Genomic DNA, 23663 nt, shown 5'->3' with positions numbered 1-23663 from the left:
GGGACAGGAGCGATCTAGATGTTTTCACTTAGATCTTGCATCTTTAATCTCCAATTTTCATCATAAGGCGAATAATAACATTATTTCTTCATTCTATGCTTGTTTCACTTGACTTCTACAAGGCGTTTTGATGTTTGGAGGATCATCGCCCTGGTCCCTTGGAGAGGGACAGGAGCGATCCATGTGTTTTCTCCATTTCAAGCTTAAATTGGTAACATCTTAACGTTCACCTTACTTGTATCGCCTTCCAAATGATGTTTTAAACCTTGTGCAACTTTGCTTTGACGTGATCTTCAAAGGATAATAAGTGACTTAACAAATATCGCCCTAGTCCGTTGGAGAGGGACAGGAGCGATCCTTGTGTCTTGGTCTAAATTCACCACCTTTCAATCTTTGTTCTTCGTTCATTGCCTTCCAAATAACGTCCTTGATCTTGTTCAACCTTGCTTTGACATGCATTTGAAGGAAGATGAAGGTTTTAATAAAAATCGCTTTGGTCCTTGTCCAAAGGACAGGAGCGATATAAGTTCCTTGGCTTAATTGATAGCATTTTGACGTTTGGAACCTTCGTATATCATCTTCAAAAGATACCTTTGACCTTGCGCGACCTTGCGCGACCTTGACTTAACGTGGTTTTGGAAGGATTTGGCCAAAATAATCAATATCGCTCTGGTCCCTTCCTGAGGGACAGGAGCGAACTTCAACGTTTTGAGCTAGTCCTTATTTCGACCAACTTGTAATTACTTTTTATCGTGCAGAATAAAGTCCCTTGATCCTTCTTAATCACTTGATACTTGATAAACTTTTGAAATCTAGGCATTTATGAGAATTTCGCTCTGGTCCCTTCCTGAGGGACAGGAGCGAATTAGGTATTTTAGTGCAAATCCTTCAATTTAGTGACCTTTGATGCCTTGTGTTTGATTGAGACGCTTTAAAATGTCCTTGCCACCTTATGTCCGAACTTGGAGTGCCTTGGCCTTGAAGAAAAGGCAACATTATCATTGTATCGCCTTGGTCCCTTGGAGAGGGACAGGAGCGATCTTGGTCCTGTAGGCTTCATTTCACCTTATCACCTTCAAAAATTATCTTCAACGGATTCGACTCACCTCCTTTCTTGCCTTCAAACATAAAACTTGCTTGATCTTTGCCCAAAATATACTTTATGAAGAACTTCGCTCTGGTCCCTTGGAGAGGGACGGGAGCTACAATGGTTTTCGCCCTGGTCTCTGACTGAGGGACAGGAGCGATTTTGGCATTTTAGTTCATTCTCCTTCATAACGGCATTTAAAGTTATATTCATTTGATAAAACATCTCTCCTTGGACCTCTTCAAATCATCAAGTCGTTAAAATCCTGCAAGGACAAAACAATATTTGATTTTAAGCTCCGGTCCTTCACTGAGGGACAGGAGCGATTTTGACTCCTGGAGGCATTTCCGTGTTCGTGAAATTCTTCAATTTATATTCAATGGAAAGATCACACCTCTCTCTACCACTTCCAATTCGAAATTCATCTTGACCCTGTAAGGACAGTAAGATATTTGAAAACGAGCTCCGGTCCTTCACTGAGGGACAGGAGCGATTTTGCTCCTACAGGCCAAAATATCAAGATTTCACAAATTTAATCACTTCACAAGGCAAAAACAAATCATTTCCAATGCCCGGGATCAAATATCAAAAAGGTCAAAATTTGGTCAAAATTACTCAGTTGGACAAAATTCACATTTCATCATCAACACTTTAGACAAATTTAAGACTCTGCACTCAAAATGCCAATTGAAAATAGACCATTCTGGCGAATTCATTTCATTCAAAATTTGCATCCTACAAAAGGAAGCTCAAAAAAGCTCTCAAGACTGACTGGATTCTGGCCTGAAAAGACAGTAATGGAAACCCTAAGGCTTGACCCTAAATCTAGACAACTGACAAACTACCAAAATCCTAAAAAGCAAAGCGAAAGGCGAGCAAAAACGAGCGAAAAGAGGGGGTCCCCATTTCAAATGGGGCGATGTGTGAAATGGTCACAACAGGCCCCTGGATGTAGTCAATCCTGGCCTCTGATTCAATATGTAAATTCTATAAAAGGTAGAGGCCTTTCTTTTGTAAAGTGTTAGATTCTAGTTAGACTGTTAGATAGTTAGATTTTTAGATAGGTTGAATAGGTTAGAGTTTTGTAGAAGGTTAAATTTTAGGAGTAGCATAGAAATGTTGCAGAAATTGTTGTAATAGGCAGCTGGAATCATATAATGGACATTGATTTGGTGTTTATCATCTTGGTTTTAGTCTGTTTGTATGGTTTCTTTCAGCAATTTAGATAGATCTTTCTTTTTTGGGTGTGCAGGTATTTGATGGATTCAGGCTCATACCATTGAGGATATATTGATTGTGTGTCCTTGTGTATTGTTAGCCTGAGCCTTTAATTGCGTTTAGTTCAATTGCAGGTGTCCGTCTGAGTTGCGCTAGAATTGGGTGCTTAGCCATGCATTTGCAGTCTGAAAATCTTCTGAGTCCCCTTGAAGATTGTACCATTCCTGCAAGGTTGTGAGCCATTCTTGCCAAGCAGGGATTGGTTATGTTGAATCCGTCTACTGATATACCGGTCTTATTAATTTTAGGTTTCCTAAACCTTTCTCTTTTGCTTTTATTTCCCAGTTCGAGAATCACAACAAACCAACTTGTTGTAAAACGTAAGCCCCCTTGTGCTCCCAACAAAAAACACATTGACTGTTGAGTTATCCCGCAGTGAAGAACTGACATTTGGAACCTTGAGGTTGTCCCCTTTGATCGATTAAAAGTAGCATTAGGGCTTCCTTATACAAGAGAGGATAGGATACTCGATGAGATCATTCTATTGTGCGTTGGCCGGATAGAGTTGCAGTGATGTGACTTTAGTCATGTCAACAAAATTGGTGCTAGAAGGAGGGGGGCCCTGTCAGGTTCCTTACAGCAAGTTGAGTCGATTGAGCCAATTTAAATGCTATATTTGGGATATGCAAGATCCCTGTTAAACTAGAAAAACCAAAAAATCAGAAAATCTAAAAATACCACAAATTTCTGAGTCAAAATGTATGGTCAGTCGCTTCATGAGGACCATCCATAGTCTGACATTTCCCAAATATAGGAAAGGCTAGGTGTGCAGTTATATCCTAGGCAGTTGTCCGAATTTACATGAGCAGCTCACTGCAGAATCCATAACACCATAGAGTACGAAGAGCTGAACTGCTTGACGTTTTTGTCAAGGGTCGAGTTAGCACTGCAGGGACAAATATTTTTCTGGGATATCCCCAAACCGGAGGAGTTCACGCAGCCGGATATCCCCAATCCTCTATCTAGCACTAATGAGTTTACATGATTTAAGGACCGGATTGAGAACCAGTTTGGTCTCGAGGAGTTGTGCTTGGAGAGTGTGCTATCACCTTGGTGGTGCAGAATTCACCACAGCCCACACTCAAAATTCACCTACCCGCTATGCATGGAGGCAGTTAGTTAAGTTAAAGCCCAATATGGACTGCCAAAAGAGCTAGAGGAGTGCATCACCAGCAAAGTGTGGAGTGCCTACCTCGCTGCATATGAAAATAGAAGATTGCAAAATCAATGCAACACCAGACCTTTTGACGATGTTAGGATGGAGTTGCCAAGTGCCGAGCAAGATGAAACAGTCAATCAGACTGTGGCAGCGGATGAATATGTTGTCCCTGCACTTGATGAGGACAATGTTGAAGAGGATAAGCAAGTGAGCTTTGTGGATCAGCCACAAGTTGAAGAGTAGTTTGCAACAACCCTGCCAATGGATGATGCAGTCCAAGAGTCCCTCAAGGATGTTTTGCAGACCAATCAATCGAAGACTGCTGTTTGAAGACGTGCTGACAGAAGTGCATAGGGCCGCATTGTTCATACAACCCATAGATGCACCAACATATGACACACTCCACTTTCCTGAGTTGGAGTTCGGTTTTGAGGTCGATTCTCAGCCTGCACAACTCGATGAAGGGCCTAATGCCGATTTGTGCGAACTGGACGTGAGCAAGATGTTGCACCACCAATGGCGACCTCTTGATGCTGAAGATCTTCTCCCACCGCATGACACCCCACAAGACTCAAAAACACACCAGGTTGTTTCTTTCCTCCCTGTTAATGTTGAATATTTTTAGTTTAATTTTGAATATTTTGGGAAAGCAACCTGCATATGGATTGACCACGGACCCAATGAACTTCCCCAATTGATAATTTTGCCCGATGTCGTGGTTAAACTTGAGAGTGGCCAACTGAAATTTTTCTTTTCAGAGTACAAAGACAAACAAGCCAGACTTAGAACTGTTCCCTCTGCCCTGTTACTGTTGCACGTAGTAAGGAATCATCTTGGGTTGGGAACACATTCATATAGTCCGCATTTTGTACAGTCAATTTCTCCTTGTACATAGCTAGTTTAGGTTTTGTTTTCTGTGTAGTTTATTTTCTGTTCTTAGCTTAGTTTCCTTGTTTTTCTGCTTTAATTAGTTTTCTTTCCGTAGTGTAGGTGTCCTTTCGGAAGGGGTTATTTCCCTGTCGCTTTGTCGGGGTATGTTTGCTTTTCCCAGCATTGGTGTACGAAGTTAGGAAGTTTTCCGGTCTGTTTCTTGGATGCTGACTTTGGTAGAGCGCCTAATTGACGGTTGCCCCCGTAGTCAGTTCATTTGGCTTAAGGCTTATTCATTCTAAAAAATTAGTTGCTTACCGTGTCTGGTCGCCAAAATTGCGATCACCGCACATTTAAATGCTTAAAATCGCTTAGGTCTGTTGTTTTGTCAAAGGGAAGTCAATGCAAGTGAAAATTTGAAGCTCTGCTTCAGCGACCACTATAACGCTCAATCCCACATAGGCTTCATTGCCTACCAGCCAATGCGAAAAAATGAAAATAAAGAAAAATCAATAGAAAAGAAATTGAAAAACAAAGAGCTATCCAATGCTTGGCTATTGGGAATGCAGACATCTCTGCCAGTATTGAAAACAGAAAACAAAAAAATCTACCGGAAACAGAGCAATCTCTGTGAGCTTATAGGCGATAACCTCGTTGGGGCTATAGACGCTTGCTGATAGCGAGGCAATATCCAGGTTGCTTTTGAAGTTAGATTCACCCCATGTAGCTTGCCTTGACTGAATGATTATATCCCAATTTTCTTTAAGCTGGAATGAACTTCACTACACACACTTGATTTTCAAGGTTGGTGACTTAATTCAGTTTGCGACCTCATTTTTACTTTGAATCTGTCTTTTGTCATTTGGATTGTTTTGCGGGGTATATACCAGAGATTCTGGGGTTCGATCCAGATACTTGTTGATGTGTTTTTTATGCACAGAACATTTCAGAATAAAGTACCAAGGTAGTTTACCCTCTCTTGAACAAAATCACCTTAGATGCTAAGAATGAGATCAACTAAAACGATTCCAAGGTTTCTACATGTCAGGTCTTGACGAGTGGGTAATTTTAGTGGTTGATGTGAATTGCTGTGTTTCACTTGGGGACTTACGCAAATGTTTGGATTATCATGAATGATGCGGAATAGGTGTGCTGACAACTTAAGATTTATCAATATGGCTCTGGATTTACTTCTTACTAAAAAAGGGGGAAAAAGAATAGGGTTCAGGAAATCTATTCTAATCCTAGGAATGTAGGAAATGATGAATGGATTTAGTGGAATCAAACTTGGCAAGGTCTCACAATCAGGTATTGACACAAGCTTAGTGCAATCGTCTAAGGTATACTTAAAGATTTTCAAGTTATCACCATCAGACGTAGACACCATCCAAGTTGATGCTTGTCAATGGATGAGTAATAGTTGAAGTTATGCTTACTTAAATTCTAGTTGACCACACAAGGCGCACTTACCAGCGGCAAGAGGCTAGTGGTATGGATTAAGGATTCCACTCAAATGAATTCAACAAATCTTCCACTCAATCTAACATACATGAAAATAAATTCTAATCTAAATTCTAATCTAACTTGGAGGAATTGAGAACCATGAATGCAAATACAACATTTGAAGAGCAAAATCACCAACAATTGAACAATGATTAGGATTCAAATAGCTGTAGCATATACCAACAATTCTACAAAAACTCTCTTACAAATGAGAGACAAGGGGGCATATATAGAGTTTCTTACAAAAATGGATGGCCTAGATTGATCTAAGATCAACGGCCGAGATCATGCCAACAAAACCCTAGAATTGCCCTAATTAGGGTTACATCAAAAATGGCACCACCAACATATGGCCCAATGAAAAGATACCTAGTCATCATATAGGGAATCTTCTAGAAGATTCCTCCCTGCATCTCTCTCTCTCCTAGCATACTCCAAGAATCTAGCCAATACTGAATCTAACTCCTCCATGGAAATGCTAGGCAAGGTATCCTGCTGTAAATCAATTATGTCCAATGAATCCGAGCAAGCATTCAAAGTGTTCTCCCATTCTGGCATAAGCTTCTACGAATTATGAACATGAATCAACAAAGAGACCAAGTCATCAATCTGACTCTTCTGCAAAGAGTCCAACGGGCAAAAATACATAAATTTCATCTTGTCTCTTAATTGGGCTAAGTGTAAACCACTAGCATCACTAACATCAATACCCAATAATTCGTCAATCGAGGCAAGGATCTTCATCTTCATCTTGTCTCTTAATTGGGCATTCTCATAAGCTGATTTCTTCAAGGCTAATGCACAATACCAGCCATGGAAATCATATGTCTCCACTATGCATAATGTTTTCACTGACCAAGGTGGAATTAGGAACCTTTGTCAATGCTAGGAGGTGTGGAATATTCTTGTCTTGAATAGGCCGAAATTCTTCCCAAACTCCCTCCAAATATTGGATTCTGAATACGAGCGTTGTTGTTTTATCATATGCATGAACAAACTGAGTAAGGAAATCATCTGTCTGCTTTCTTGTGCTCTCAATCCACTTTTCCACCTCCGAGTGTGTACCTCTCGCTACCTTGCAATGTGAATGTATTCCATGGTCAACTACAATAGGGGAAATAAGGGTGGGATTCTCACGCCTTGTCCCTGCAATATATTCTCTAAGTCTAATATTTTCTTCTCCGTATCTTTCATTCTCTGCAACCGCTTTGCCTAACCTTGCATTGATTGCTTGGAGGTTGTCACCAATCTCCTGGAATTCTTGCTCTGTGGATGTACGACCAAGGGCGACTGAAGTGATCTGGAAATCCATGGGAGTAGCAATGTTCGCTGTCACGCCTGCAATAGGAACAACAATCTGCACAATCCGCATTCCCGTCTCATCTCTAGCTACGTGCGACAAAATCTCCGCTCTCTTGGGCTCCTTCTTCTTAGCACTCCTAGCTAGGTAGTCATCAATATCATCAATAGGCTGTACCTCTATCATCTGTTTACTTTTCTCCATACTCTTCTTCAACCATTCAAGAATAGCGGCCATCTCCATACCATCATCGAGACATATTTCTCGATCAAGTCCTTTCAATGCTGAGATAACATCATCATTATCATCAGGGTTACTCCTTGTCCAATCATATACTTCATTTCCCAAACTAACTTCCAAGAGGACAGTAGGGGATTTCGGCTGATCATTATTCTCATCAGGAGGTGTAGATGTCGCTGTGGCATGGAACTCCTGAATATTCTCTGGTAGTATCACTGTGTTGGAACATTGCTGAGTCTCCTTATTCTGTTCTGTTACTTCAATCACTTTGATTGATGAGACACTGGGAGGGGGTGAAGGAATGATAGGCGGAATGATAGTCTTATGTTTCTTCTTCACATCCTCAATCTTCTTCCATCTGGCCTTAACTTCTCCTGGCGTGTTCTTCCTTCTCTTGGGAGCTTGACTCTCTTCATCTGCATGAATCCTGACATCACTGACAATCCTCTGATCATCCTCGGAAGTAGACTCTTTCGGCTTCATCTGTTCATAAGTGAAGGGAACACCCATGTCAACTAATTTGTTCATCTATATATCCACCCATGTGCGGGAGAAATTCAAGACCTCTCTCATCAATATATTTAGGTCAATCTCTTCTGACTCTGACCAATTTGGTAATAGGATTGCCGCCTTCATTTCATTCTCATAATGTGGGTGTGTATGATCTCTATCATCTAATACCTGATCAGGAATGAGGAAAAGTCCACACTTCCTCATGAAATCCACTGACATTCTGGACCACATTCTTCTCTTCACTACTTGCTCGTCCACCAAGTTAGCCCAATAATCTTCAATGTCAATCTTGTGAGTGAACTTCTCTCGCCTGATCCTTCCGACCTTCTTGTCTGGATCAAATCTTTCTCTCTTCTTATAGGTAGCAAATTGATAGAACGCAAGCTCCTCACCTGCAGTGCTGGCAGCTATGGCGGATTGGCAAACCTCTGACGTCTTCCCAACTGAAATAGGGAATGTCATTCCTGTCCTGTGCTTCTCTCTCTAGATAAGATCGAACTCTAGAAGCTGTCTCACCACTTCCAACAATATCATTCTGTCGGTAGGATACCTAGGAAGTCTGTAGGGTTCAAATTGAAACCCATGAATCCTGAGGTATGTGAAATCGGGAAACTATATATAGCATGATCCATATTTCTCTATTAACTCTGTTGCCTCCCTAGACAATCTTCTATGGATTCCCCCTTGCAGCATCCGCATGATGTACATAGTGAATGCATCATTCACTCTTTTGTAGTTTTCAATTATATGCATGCTCAGCTGGGGGTAGCATTCATAACTCTTGTACTGTCCTTGCCCATTTCCGACTTCACCTTTGCATATTAATCCTCTGTATGAAACAAATCGTGCAAGCAGGTACACCAGGTAAGAAGTCATGGCGAATGACTTGGATCGCTCTACATTCCTTAGCTGGAAATCTAGGTTGTCACTTATGATCTTGGACCAATTCACTAGTGTTCCTCTCAGACAATCCTGGATGAGGTAGAACATCCATCCATCAAATATTGCTCCCTGCGGCATCCCCATCACTCTGTTGAGTAGGAATATCAAATCACTATATTCCTCCTTAAAATTTATGCACATAAGTGTCTTGGGAGCCTTGGAATGATGAGACCTAGGCTCGATCATCCACTCTTTGTTAATTAAATTCTTATATACACCCATCTTCTTCGTGTATCTTTTTGCATAATCCTCCTTGATCACATCCTTCATGTCTGTTCCGCGTGGAATTCCGAACACCTCAGCAATGTTATCCTCAGCAAGGTAGGCGATGACAATGCCCTTAGGACCCTTAATCATTCTTGTGAGCGGATCGTAACATCGTGCACATTCTAGGATAAGCTCACTGCATTGTATGGACTGTGGAAATCTAGCGGCATGGAAAATGCCACTCTTCATAATATTCACATATGCTGGGGAAGGAACTTGATCTCTAGATCCGAACATTCGATGCTGCATCTGGTCGAAGTTCAGGAAATGCATGTTTGTATCAGTGATCTCCTTCCATCTGGATGAAATCTTAAACTCTGGATAAAATCCAGTCTCCAGCGTCTTCAGTAGCTCTTTCCTTTCCTTGTATCCTGACTTTGACATCGCACCTGTACGAAGCTCAAAGTTAGACTTAGGAAAATAAATAATACTTGTAATAAAATTCCTGACTTTCTAAAGGTTCAGTTAATTTAGAGCATGGAGTCAGGAAAATAATCCATACACTTGGTAAATTTTAGCAATTACGTTCAAAGTATGACAACACTAAGGCATGGAAGCCTTCCATAAAATTCATTGAATACCTCCTTATGCTTAGAAAATATGCAAGCAAAAATGCAAAGGAGTATACTGGATGAGTGATGACTAAGGAAAGGTGTGAAAGGTTGTGTTTTCACACAATGAATGTCTGAAGACACCTTCCGTGGTCAACAATGGAGGTCAAAATTTCTGAAGACAACCTGAAAATCAGACTTTTAAAACATGTTGTAATCTTTAAAATGTGCATAATCTTGATAAAAATCAGCTCTGATGATCAAAACAATCATTTTCTGGAATGTAAGTATGGCTGGTAAAATTTAGTTTTCTGAGGACAAGTCTGAAAATCGGATACTTCAGACTTACCAGCACCTTGCAAAGTGGTTTAAATCCCTGAAAATGATGAAAAATGGCTAAGGAAACAGCCCCAAGCAAATTTGCCAAAACTGGTTAGGTGGCTGGAAATGAAAATTTCTGAGGACAACTGCCTAACAATGGAGTTTCAGACCTGCAACAGCGATAAAATGGTCTAAAAAATGCACAGAAAACTCCATAAAACACCTCCAAATGTTAAATGTTTAAGTTGGAATTGGCTGGGCAATAAAAACTTAATTCTGAAAATTAATGGCAGCCATTAATGGAGGTCAAAATCTGAAGCAAACCTCAGATCTGAAGCGAATCAGTAGGCTGGAAATGATGGCAGCCACCAAGAATGCACGAAAATCATCAAAATGTGGCACCAAATCACCTCAGCAAAAATAAAAATTTTCCCAAGTATGGCACCAAATTGAAATCTGAAGATTGATGTCAATGGCAGCCTTGATTTGCAGTAGCAAGGATGGCAGTAATCTGAAAAATCGCCCAAGTTGGGATTGGAAACCCCAAACACAAAAAAATCACCTTCCTTAGCAAAAATCAAAATTTTCAGAATTCTGAAAAATGTTGTTAATGGCAGCAATCTGCAGCAATGAAGGTCTGAACAACAAGCAAAAATGGTGGAGGAAAAATCGCCCAAGTCTTCAAACATGAATTTGCCAACTTTCACCAAAAAATGCCAAATTTGGAAAAAATTGCCAAACTTAGCAAAATCAAAATTCTGAAACTGGTCTTTAATGGCAGCCAAGGAGGATAGATCAGCAAGCTGGAAAAAATGGAGGAAAATAAATCCCGAATCCCACACTTCACAAAAACGCTTTGCAAAATATTCGCCCAACTTGGAGAAAAATCGCTTTCATGGAGACACTTTGCAGAAATAATAATAAAATAATGCTGAAGTTCCTCTCATATACTTGCTTTCATCTTTCACTTTCATCACACAAGCAATGTGGGATAAAACACTTGTATAAATACTTGCTTGGTGAAACCCTAACTTGCTTCTGGAAGGTTCAAACATTTAATGATTATTGCAAGTTATTAAATTTTGCTTTTAAATTTTAAATAATCATTAATAATTATTTAAAAGCAATTAAATGGGGCTTATTTATTAAAATATTACAATTTAAATCCAAAATAAAGCCTCCAGGGGAAAATCACTATCAGTTGGGATTGAAAAATCCCTTTAAAAATCACTTAAGTGTCAAAATTTACACCATAAGGGAAATTTGACCCATGCTTGGACAAAAATCCATGCTCAATTTCATCAAAATGCACACAAAAAACCTCCCAGGGGAAATTCGATATGAGCTTGGACAAAAATCCAGACAAAAATCCACTCTATTTGCAAAAAATCACCCCCCAGGGGAAATTCGAGGTTCAAATCATTATCATCGAACATTTATCACTATTCAAGTTAATGCATAAACAATGGATGCGTAACAATTTGAAGTTAAGCTCATATCATTCCAGTTGACCACGCAAGGCACACTTACAATCAATAAGAAGCTAGTGGTATGGATTAGGCGGATTCTACATGAATACATTCACCAAATTCTTCCATTCAATCTAATTTATTTATCATCTAAGGTGAAGATCCAACAAAAACCATGCACATTGCAAAGAAACAACACACTTCACCATAACTTCAATGAAAATGGAGTTCATTTACAACTTAGGCAACAATTTCTGCCTTCTCTTCCTACTCTACTCTAACTTCTATTCTACTCTCTTAAGACTATCTATTGACTATTAACTCCCTATTTACCTTTACAAATGGAGAGCTTGAGCTTTATATAGAGAGCTCATTTACAATGAACGGCTAGGATTGATTCTCCATCAATGGCCAAGATTTTACAATGAAACCCTAATTAGGGTTTGTTACAACAAACTCTCCTTAGCCAATGAGAAAATTACATTCAATGAGTGTGGACCAATAAACATCAAGGGCAGGTACATCAGAGTTTGTGCATCCATGGGTAGCTTGGTTCATTGAATCAAGACGCGCTGATGTGGACCTTTTTGATTGGTGGAGTAGCGATTGGGATGCCACCTCAATCTTGCACTTTGTAGACTTAATTTGATTTATCACCATGAAGGATTGTTGAGAGATATCTCTTGATACTTAACATTATCCAGTTTGCTTAGTGTAATGATGATGAGAAGCAGACTTTGATTAACTCTTCTGAAACTATCTACTTCTTTAATTATGTATATTGTGCGATGACTTTGATTGTTCTTCCCTTGTTCTTGATACATTTGATGAATGGTGCACCTGGTTGAATGTAACTCTTTAATGTACTGACATCGAAATCCGAAGGGAATTCAAGATTATGTCTTCTTCATGCTCTAGTGCTTTGAGGTAGTTGAGTGATCTCTTCTTTGCAACTTTTGATCTCCTTATTGATGGAAATATTGTCATTGATGTCAAAGATGTAAGAAGACAAATTAGTCATGTCAAAGGTAATGGTTAAGGAATTGGATAGCTGTGATTTATATGTTGAAGACATTTCCATGATCAGATTAATGATCAGAATTGAAGATAAACTCCATATATATAAGATGACTCTATGATGACTCTATGAATGATGAAGATGATAAAAGTCAAAGGAGTTAAAGACTATAAAGAGTAGCAATTCATATTATACAGTCAAATAAAGATACAACATAAAAGATACAGTGATATGTATACATTTATTTGGTGTAACATACATATACAGCAAACTACGCGTATGCAGAGAAATATCTAACAGAAGCAGCTACGGTGACCATTCTTGTCATTCTACCAGCTTGTGAATAACATACTGAAATATATATACACATCAATAAAAGGTTTCAAATAGTATATTCTTAGAATGACAGTAATTTGCATATACCATACTGTGTACATATACCATGCAGATTGGTACACATAGCATTATGAGCAGGTAGACTGTGTATGATACAGCAGTAACAAAACATCTTCAGAATTCATTCTAATACTGTTAGCAGCAATACATAGTATACAGAGTCGTAGTATTCTCAACAATTAAGAAGATCGTGGAAATATCACGTGATCAGCCCAGGCAAAAGATCAATGTGAATATTGCCACAGATTGAAGTCTATTCCATAAAGATGGAATGATGGTAGCCAGCAATTACGTAGTTATTATTCTACGTATTAGAGAATGTGAAAGTGATGGGTAAAACCTATAATTGGTGACATTAACTACAGTAAGAAGAAGATTAACATAAAGTGATTCACAATGTGATTACAGACAACAAACATACAGCAGTGATTAAAAATTAGTTCTATTAATTGAAATGAATAGCAAATAAGTTTGTGGAGGGTGTGACTTGATTAATTAAAGAGGTAGTGACTTTGTTTATACAAACCGCCTCTATTAAAGTTGAATTTAATATTATTGAGTCAGCGACTGAGGTGGAACAAAGGTTCAGAACAGCGATTAAAGAAATCAGTTGATTTGAGTATGAGATATGATGTGTTTATTCATGCAGCGTTACATAAGAAGAAAATGCAAGCGACCAAAAGAGAAGATAAAGACACCACGTGTATTAAAGAAGAGTCTCCAAAGTTGACAACAACTCCAAATGTGCGAATGGAAAGTCTATGAAGATATACGAACCTGTGTTAAAGGAAGCGATTTAATGATAGCAGCGTTTATATGAAATTGCTTAGGGCGGAATGCATAAGACAACAATCATGAAAGATGTCGACTTTTTGTGATCAATATGATCGATATGGTCAGCAAACATATGGTTGACTTATAAAATGATAGAGCTGACTGTAGTAAGACGGTCAACTACACAGAATTTTAATGTCTAAGCAATGTTAATATGAATATGATAAAGCACGATTTGTGATAGAAGAGGAGACGGTGATAATAACTGACAAAGGCTTGTGAGTTTTATTTTTTTATTTATTAAGTATGGTTAAAGGAGCAAGCCCGATAAAAGATCAATTATAAAACAAAATGATATGATTATGATCTAGAAAAGTCACCGCCACTAGGGTTAAAAAGTCACAACCTTTCAATAAAAGGTTCTAAAGATATAAAAAGAAAATACAATTCATTGTTTAGTTGATGCGGTATATGTGTGAATATAGTGCTGAAAAAGTGATTGACGGTGTGAGGTGAGTGTGTGGTAGCGTTGGCAAGGTGATGCTGGAAACATAATAAGTTGCTGACAGAATAGAGTGTGTTAATAATGCTAGAAACAGAACAGCCTATACATGAGGTAGAGAGGTACATAGAACTAAAAATATAAGAAGAGTTTTAAGAGGATCAAGTGCAGATTTATAGGAAGACTGTGAGAAGATTAGTTCCAGGTATACGGGCAGATTATGGGTAGGGTTTATAAATAGATTTGTATCACAGATTTATGAGGAGAGTATGAGCAGGTCTGTATGACTGATTAGTAATACTCATTATAGCAGATTGGTGAAGATTACCTTCGGATGTATGCACAGTTCTTGAAGACAAAGATCGGATTAATATACAAAAGATATGAAAGAGGATGTTAATGCAAATATAAAGAAGAAAATCCAGCAGTTATAGAAGAGTGAATTATTACAGATCCTAAAAAGGGATATATGCAGATTTGAAAAGATTGTAATGTCCATCATTCGTTGTTATAGCAACATTGTCAAGATGGAAAATCAGATTTATGAGAAGTGGGTTGGTGCTCGCTAATTCTGGATTGGGGAGTTGGTGCTTCCAGTGGGTTGGTGCTCACAGAGTTAGGGGCTGGTGCCTACAAAATATTGTAAAAGAAGAAATATAAAAGCATTGATTTACCGTGGTTTTCTCCCGTAAGGGTTTCCACGTATATATCTTGTGTTCTACTTGTGTTCTTATTTGTTAGATCTCATATGAATATTTGGATGCAATGAATATGTGTATGAGATAAGTTATATACTTATGATTGATGTTGAAAAAGTTTAAGTTGGTGAAATTTGTTGTTATACTGATTCACCCCCCCCCCCCCCCCTCTCAGTATAATTGTGTGCTCTTCACTTATGCCGTCAGGATGTGATGGGAGTCTTGAGATTCTTCCTTTCTAAATACCCTTGTGTTTGATGAAGCTTCTTCTTGAACTTGCATAGTGGTGATAGGAAGTACTTGTCATGGCTGAGTCATCCCTCCGTCCTTGCTTGTATATCCTGTCTAATGGTGGTTGTATTATCTCTGCTTGAGATACCTGTTACAATCTTCCTCCAACCTGGTCCTTTTGATCTCTTCTTACCTCCTGCAAAACAAACAAATGGGCATCAATCTCACATGATATATAACCTTTATACACTCCCATTTTGACGAGATCTCTTATTCTATACTTTGCAGGTCTGATATGTGTTTCTATAGGGGAGGTCGCTCCTTTTGATAACTGAATTCACTGTCTTTGTTAATGATGTGCTCCCTTGCAGATTAAATTCGCTGTCTTGCTGATCAGATTTGCTAATGATGTTGATTTGATTCTTTGCCTTGTTAATGAAATTTGCTGTTGAAGGAAGAACCTGCTGTGAATTAGTGATTGAATGAATGCTTTGAGTCTTCCTATATAGATGTCTTAATGAGGAGATGTGTCCTTTTAGGGTGAGGCCAACTTGAACATTTTCCTTTTGAATTGGAATTATGTTTGGAGCTAAAATACATTTGAATTGCTAGCCATGGCCCAAAAGAGGAAATTCGCTCCTAGATCAAGGTAAGGGACAGGAATCAAGCAAATTTCGCTCAAAATTTGAGGCAAGGGACATAATTTTCCAATTTCGCTCTTGACCTTGGGCAAGGTATGCTATTTGGGTAAACTTCTCTCTATTTGGTGGCCAAGGTACATGGTCTTAAGATGAAAATTCGCTCCAAGTTTGAGGCAAGGTACATGATTTGGAGAAATTCGCTCTATGTCCTCTCCAAGGACATTCGCTCTAGGACTGCTCTAAGGACATTCGCTCTAGGACCTCTCCAAGGACATAGTTCACTCTAGGACCTTAGCAAGGACATGACTTGGAGATGAAATTCGCTCAATGACCTTTGTGAGGTACATGTCTTGATAAAATGTTTGCTCTTGGTCCTTTGGAAGGTACATAATTTGGAAAGTTCGCTCTCAAGCATCTGCAAAGTACATGATTTCTCGAATTCTCTCTTGACCCTTGGTAAGGTTTTGGAGCTAAATGCAAAAATTTGCCCTGAGTCCTTAGAGAGGTATATGGTCTCGTGTCCTTAGCAAGGTACAGGGTCTCAGGAAAGTTTCAGTCCAATCAAGGGGCAAGGTACTCATCCTTAGGAAAGACTCTTGACTTAGTCCTTTCACTTGACTTTGCTCAGTTTGTTCAATCCTCAAGTCTTTCACCAATGAATCATTCTTGCAACATGCTTACTTCACTCCACTCAGGAGACCAACCTGACATGATGACCCTCTAGCTACTTGAGAAACTCTATCCCTTCAATGCAAAGATTAATAGCAAAGATCCTAAAACAACCTAGAAAGAAAAAAGTGGGGGTCTCCATTTTCAATGGGGCGAGGTGTGAATACCTCACAATGCTTACTTGTGATAAAACTTTGATAGGAAAGGGTTGTAGGTGTTGGAAACATGCGCCCTGGAAGTACCACCAACTATGAGCATCCTTCTTGGATCTATGGCGAAGAGCATCAACACTTAGACCATTCCCATTTGCAAATTCTATGAACTCATTTGTAACAGTATCTCACAAATTATCATTGGGATATAGTCTAAGAAATGCTGCCTTGTACCCATCAGATACTTCTAGATCTCTCCATGGTGGAATCCTTCCTGGTTTTTCAAGAAATTGATTGCTATAATACTTTGGTGTCAAGGCATAGGCACGAAGATGCAAAGGAGTGGTCATCTTATTCCACCTTTCAACAACAATTGCCTCCACTTCTTTGAAGAATTTCTCATTGGGGTCTTTCTCTCTTGCATTTATAGTGCACTTCATTTTTTCATGCATTGAGTCAATGCCATCATAAATCTCACCAATGCAAGGCCTATCCATGTCGGTATAGCGAATCATGCTCATAATGGGCTTAGTGATACTAAGGAGATATGTCATAAGATCCCACCAGTTCTCATTCAATATTCGGTCCCTAATTTATGCTGCCCTCTCACTGCTACTTTGCTTCCATACAGTCCAATTGTTGCTGATCACCATATTGCATAGTGCCACTCTAACTTTCACAAGTCGTCTTAAGACGATTGTGTTTGATGCAAAACGGGTCTCAACAACCTATAACATAAAGTAATGCCAAAATGATTAAAAAATAAAGCCAAACTTTAAAGAAGAATACACAATATAGCTTACACAATGATATTATGAACATTGAAAATTAAAAAAATCAGAAAATGTAAAATTAAATTACTATTTCACCTACCTTCAATAGCTCCAAATCCGAAAAGGATCTAAAAATCCCTTGAGACGTCGTGGTTTGTGATGAACATCTGGATGCCCTTAGCCTCTGCATACACATCTCTGATCCATTTTATTTTAGTCCCAATCCTTTGTAGCATAAGATTGAGTGAATGTACCGCACAAGGTGTCCAAAAGATGTGATCATAGCATTCCTCAACCAACAAACCAACAACTCTACAATTTTTTGCATTGTTCGTTATGACTTGGACAACATTGCGGGGTCCCACTAACTCAATGGCGGAGATGAGAGTATCTGCAATAAATTGGCCATCTTTTACTTGGCCCTCACAATCCACAACTTTCAAAAACATTGCCCCTTTAGGGGACACCGCTATGACATTGATCAAGGGACGATTTTTAGAATCTTTCCACCCATCTGAAACAATTGATACCCTTGTCTTAGCCCATGAATCCCTTATGGGTTTCAATGCATCTTCAACCCCCTTCACCTTTTTCTCCAATAATGTTCCACGTACCTTCTCATAACCTGGGCCCTTATACCCTCTTGGAGCTTCATTAACACTTCTCAACATTTGCTTCCAATTTGGGGAGCGAACAACATTGAAAGCCAACCCATTTGCATATATGCACCTTGCTACATCTTGGTCAACAATGTCTCGACTCTCATTTTGAAATGTAGTTTCTAAAGACCCCTTTGTTCTTTTGCGTTGCAAGGGTGCTTCACTTTGAGGTTCAACTGTGGAAAAGAAGGGGTGGTCTTCTACTACAACATCAAGATTAGATGGGGCTTGCATTCCCCTTGTGATCTTTGGTGCGGTTTGTTTCAATCTATGGCCTTCTCTCTCTCTTCTGCCTCCTCATGCTCCCTAATATATTTCATCATTGTCTCATCTGGTATAGGTTTACCATCTTTTCCAGGGCATTTTTTGATGCCTCTTCCTTTTATTCCACACAAATGGCCTACCGCCCGATAATATGAACTATCACATTCAATATCACATCCTTGGCATCTCCAACAAAATCCCCCACCTCCTGGAAGTGGTTTTATAATGTCAACATACTTCCATAAAGGGAGAATTTGGATCATTTCTTTGTTTTGTAATTGTTTGTTCATTGCCAATGGAGGAAGAGGTAGATGCCATTCTAGTTCCTATGGCAAGAAATAACATAAACATATTCAAAAACAAAAACAAAAACAAAATAATGAAAAAGAATTAACATTTCATGTTTGACAAATTGTGAAACAAAAATAGTTGGAAAAAAATGTTAAAAAACCTACCTCTTGTAGCCAATGGGAGCTTGCAAATGTTTGGAAATGATGCTGCAACACTTTTTGAAGCTTCAAAAATTAGTCTTCAACTCCTCCTATTTGATCTTGGAAGCCAAACTTTGTTCACCCTTTCTTCAACCAGCGATGACTTGAACCTAGGACCTTCCATACGCTGCTGGAGTGCTCTACCACTAAGCTACTGGCCCCTCTTGGACCAGTCCATCGTCGGTCCGGGTGTGGCTTATTTCCAACACCAACACCCCCCCTAAGCCACACCTCTTGTGTGCTTGGGGCTCCTAGCCTGGACCTGGCTCTGATACCATGTTAAGTTCTTTCAAAATTCTGTGATCAAAATAGAAGAGATGGAGATATGATCTGAAAGTTGTATTTTATCTGCTATAGCGTGTTTTAAAGATGCACCACACTTATCAATTTCGGTGTGTGCATCCTCCTCCTCAATGTAAGCATGCTATATAAGTGGATGAGGGGTTACGTAGTGAAGAGATATGTCTTCCCACGTGGGAAGACACATCTCTTCCCTACGTACCTCTCACCATAGTATATAAACTAGTCACCGTTTACTTACCCACTCGGAAGGAGTGCAACTTGTTTGAGAATCGCTTTACCACCCGATACCATGAATGGTGTAACTGTTGGTCAAACGCGATAAGTTAACTTTGGTTTTATTCATCATTAGTTAACGTTAACATATTAGTATATGTAATCAAATTAATATATATATATATCAGAAGCATGAAATAGTAGGACCGACGTTACAAAATTAACACAATCCATCCATCTCACTATTAATAAAATATTTTGCTAGCTACTATTTAAAGATTGATGTTTTGTTTAGATTTAATGGTTCTTTATGTATGTTTATTGTCTGATTTTATCATCTTATTCAGGAAATATTGCTATTGGGCCACCTTATTGCAGCGGGAGGCATTTTAACATGTCATGTTCTAGTTACACCCATTGCCAGTACATCACCACATCTGTTACTTGAATATTTGCTTAGCTGTATGAAATTGGATTCCATGGTTTGGAATATTTTTATAAGCTTTTGTTTGGAACATAGACATAGTTCCGATGAATTCTACATTCAGTTATCTCTATTAAATCCTATCCCTTCTTTGCAGTGCTAAAACTTAAGTAGCCCTATCTGTTTATGACCTTTAGAACAATTCTTCATATTTTGTTGACACCCGGTGTGTGATTATTGGACCTTTGGAGTGTGTTGGGATACATATTTAGTTATACAAAACATCCATTTTCTTTCTCAGCACTGTCTTCCATGTTCTATCTCTATTTAGCAGTTTGTATATGCCACCATTCGCTGATAACTGTGTGTCTGCTTGCATTCAGTAGAATTTGTTTGCAGAATACTATCAGCAATTGCTATTTTGTTTAAATGTAATTGTTGTCTTTTTATGTTTATGTCACTTTGCCAGTGAAATATTGCAAAGTAATCTACTTTTATGATTGCTCTATACAGGAAATTCTAGAGTTGCTTGCTGCTTGGAAATGTTACTTGGACTTAGCATTGTGCATATATATTTATGCTCCTTCAAGCAATGGACAGATCTTTTTCACTGGTGAAAATCCACCTTTGAGTTACCGTGATATTCGTGTTAGACGCATACCATTCACCACACGCAGGCCAACTCTGAAAGAAGCAAACAGGATTTACAGTCAACTGACATGTGTACACTTTACTGAAAGAGCAGAGATGCAGGTTCCCAACCAACTAGAAGAACCAGCTACAAGCTCAGATAGAGAGAAAGGGAATAACAAAGTGGTAACTGAAATCAAAATGAAAAACAAGAACAAAATAGAAAAGGAAATAATTCCTGAAGTTTCTTCTGAGTTGGAACATCTGGATGGTTTATGCATTTCTGATGTTAGTAATATCAGCAATACAACAATGGTAAACCAGTCAACCCCTCTCCACGAAGCAGCAAAGTCTGGCAACACATCACATGTTCTTGAGTTGCTGGAGCAAGGCAGCGACCCTTGCGCTAAAGATGAGAGAGGTCGGACACCATATTTATTGGCAGAAGACAAGGATACAAGAAATGTATTTCGGCGTTTCATGGCTGCATATCCTGATAAGTGGGATTGGCATGTGGCCAATGTGCCAAGTCCACTGACAGCAGAAATTGAAGCTGCCCAAGCAGCAAAGCAGGTAATTTGAATTTTATTGCTGAATTTAAATGAATTGTAAGATGCTGGAGTTTTGCTCAACGTGAAATGCATCAGTTGCTAAAAGTTGTCTGGTGGAGCTCTGAAAATCCATGACTATATTATTCAAGGGAAAATGGAAACATGATTCCTGTGTTCATAGATGATAGGTTTCTTTTCAGAACATTTTTTATAGCCTATCATGTCAATGCAACTTCAATTTTTCTTTTTCACATAAGTTCAGTGATCTGGAATCAATCTTGTTTTGAATCACATATACATAAAATTTCTGCAAACCTCCAATGATCATATGATGGCTTTATTTTGTTGACCTCTTTGTGACGGAAAGGAAAAGATTCTATTTTCTTTTTCAATAAAAATAAACTTGCAAAGAGAAAGTAAAAAGATCCAGGGTAAAGATCACTTGGATCAGAAGGGGTTTTTAACAAATTAGCCACCTGGATGAAAAGGAGCATAGAGGATCAAGAGATTATAATCCTGATAGAGACTAGAGCTACACAAAAGTAGAAATTCTAACCAACGATACACATGTATAAGACAGAAACATATAAGACATGTCACTAGAAGTTATTAGTGGAGGATATCTTCAGAGGTTTGGACTGTTGAGAGGTCAGATATGTTGACCAGTGTGGAGGTGGGTCCTGGGCCTTCCTTTAGCATTTCAGGTCCACACTGCTGCCCTTCCCTGTGTTTGTCCACCTTGGAATGCATTCCAGGGTCCAGCTTGGACCATGTACTCAGATTAAAATTCGTTTAATTGAATTCTCTCTCGGGGACAGTGCAATGCTGAATTTGTTGTGCAGCCACCGTACATTCTCTTCTTGCCCTTTCATTGCTCAGAATCCTTTCAGTGGCTTCAGTTCTATCAAGAACACTTGCATAACAAGGATATATTATTGCAATGTCTTCTTCCTGTTTGTTTAGCCAGTTAACTATTGCTTTTTTATTCTTCTTCATGCCTTAACTTTGCTGAGCAATAGGTTGATACAATGCTGGTGGTTGTTATACTGTATGTTTTTTGCTTTGAGGACTATGGTGACAACTCAGGTTTTATTGATTCTATATTCATTAACCATTCATAAAACCTCTTTCAATCATGCTACATTGAAACTCTCCAAGTTCATGCATGCCTATAGTCCTTTCATTAATCAGAATTGTAAAAATAGATTACACCATCTTTTACTAATCTGTCATGAATTTCGTTTCTTGCCAGTTGTTTGTGGTTGATCTGTTTTTCTAGATAGAATCCTCTCTAACCTGTTACATTTATAGGCAGAGAAAGATGCCAAGAAGAAAGCCAAAGCAAAGGAGATGAAGAAATTGCGTAAAGAAAAAGAGAAGGCACAGGTAGATTGTCCTTGTGGTCAAATCTATTTTTTGTTTCTTTTAGCTTTCTGTGCCTTTTAGGACTGAATGGGAATGTTCATATTGCCCTGCCTTTTGAACTTCTGAATCAGAGAGGGCTCATTGTTGTCTCTGACATTAATGAGCATGTTCTTTGTAATCTAGACTTGACACTTACTACTGAATAAAACAAGCTAAAAAAGAGTTGCACTCTATTTTTCACTCTATTTTTTAGTGAAATATTACTCTTATAATAAATTAGTTTTGTCTTTTCTCAGTTTAGGGTTACATTTCTGTTGCAGGAAAAATCACTTAATGAACAAGCAGCTTCTGCAATTGTGCATTATGGACAGGATGGCGTCTCCTACCTTATTCAGAAAGGAAAGGCACTGCCCAACATGAATTCACAGGCATTTCAAGAGGTTTTTGTCACATGTCATCAATCTTCATTACATCATTTTGAGGCCTAAAACTTGTTGCTGACATTAAGGTTGATGGGTTCTAAGCATATTTATTTATTTGTTACAGGAATTATTGAAGGCACAAGCCTTAGAGAGAGAAAAACGAGCTGCAGCTGCTATGAAGAGATTTTCAGTGCTTGGCAACAACTCTGGAAATACTGCTTCTGCACTACCAAACAGTGTAGAAACTAGGGATGTGAGTTGTGATCTTCGGTGCTCATGCTGTACAATCTCGCTGGCCGGAAAAGTACCTTTCCATAGATACAACTATAAATATTGTAGCACGTCATGTATGCATGTCCATAGAGAAACGCTTGAGGATGGATAGATGGTTGTGGGTTTTCTATTTATTCCAGGTGTATTGATGATGCATATATTTTTTGTTGCACTCCATGTTTTGCAGTTCAAACTTCATATGTTGATGAAAGATCAATTCAATGTGATTTTGAGAATGCTGATTTGAGAAGGGGCCATCATTCATAACGAAATTACAATCATGCATTTCTTGCTGATTAGAATAGTTTAACATGTGTCAATATATAATCTGATCCTTTCTTAGTGGTTTGGCCAAGAGGATATGCTATGCATGATGCTAAGGGGAAATTGAAATAGCTTTTAATACTTGAAGAATAAAGGCGGTATTTTTCACTTTCAGTTTTTGAGATTAGCATATATATGTGTGATATTTGTAACCTATCTTGTTCACTGATAGGATCTAACAATCTGCACAATGGAAGTTGCTACTTTATTTTGAAACTCACGGAATAATGTATTATTTACATTAACATTCCCCTTACACATAGCATAGGTGGGTGAAAAGGATGGTTCTCAATCTCTACATATAAGCCATGTTAGATACTCCAAAGAAGCAAGAATGTGAAGAGATTCCTGCCAAGAAGAGAGAGATAAGCCTCAGAGGACCATCTTCTT

General features: G+C 38.7%; 1 protein-coding gene across 1 annotated transcript in view; it reads left to right on the top strand.

Moving 5' to 3' along the window:
• Positions 1–23291, top strand: part of LOC131074228 (uncharacterized) — a 64977-nt gene extending 41686 nt beyond the window's left edge. Inside the window, exons 4-7 of the mRNA XM_058010805.2 lie at positions 20222–20911; positions 22201–22275; positions 22575–22694; positions 22801–23291. Of these exons, the coding sequence (XP_057866788.1) occupies positions 20222–20911; positions 22201–22275; positions 22575–22694; positions 22801–23061 (1146 nt within the window). The 3' untranslated portion in view covers positions 23062–23291. The remainder of the gene's footprint in view (positions 1–20221; positions 20912–22200; positions 22276–22574; positions 22695–22800) is intronic.
• The last annotated feature ends 372 nt before the right edge of the window (positions 23292–23663 follow it).

This window comes from Cryptomeria japonica, chromosome 8, assembly GCF_030272615.1.
Source record: "Cryptomeria japonica chromosome 8, Sugi_1.0, whole genome shotgun sequence".
Classification (NCBI taxonomy): domain Eukaryota; kingdom Viridiplantae; phylum Streptophyta; class Pinopsida; order Cupressales; family Cupressaceae; genus Cryptomeria; species Cryptomeria japonica.
This window is presented reverse-complemented; position numbering and strand designations above follow the sequence as displayed.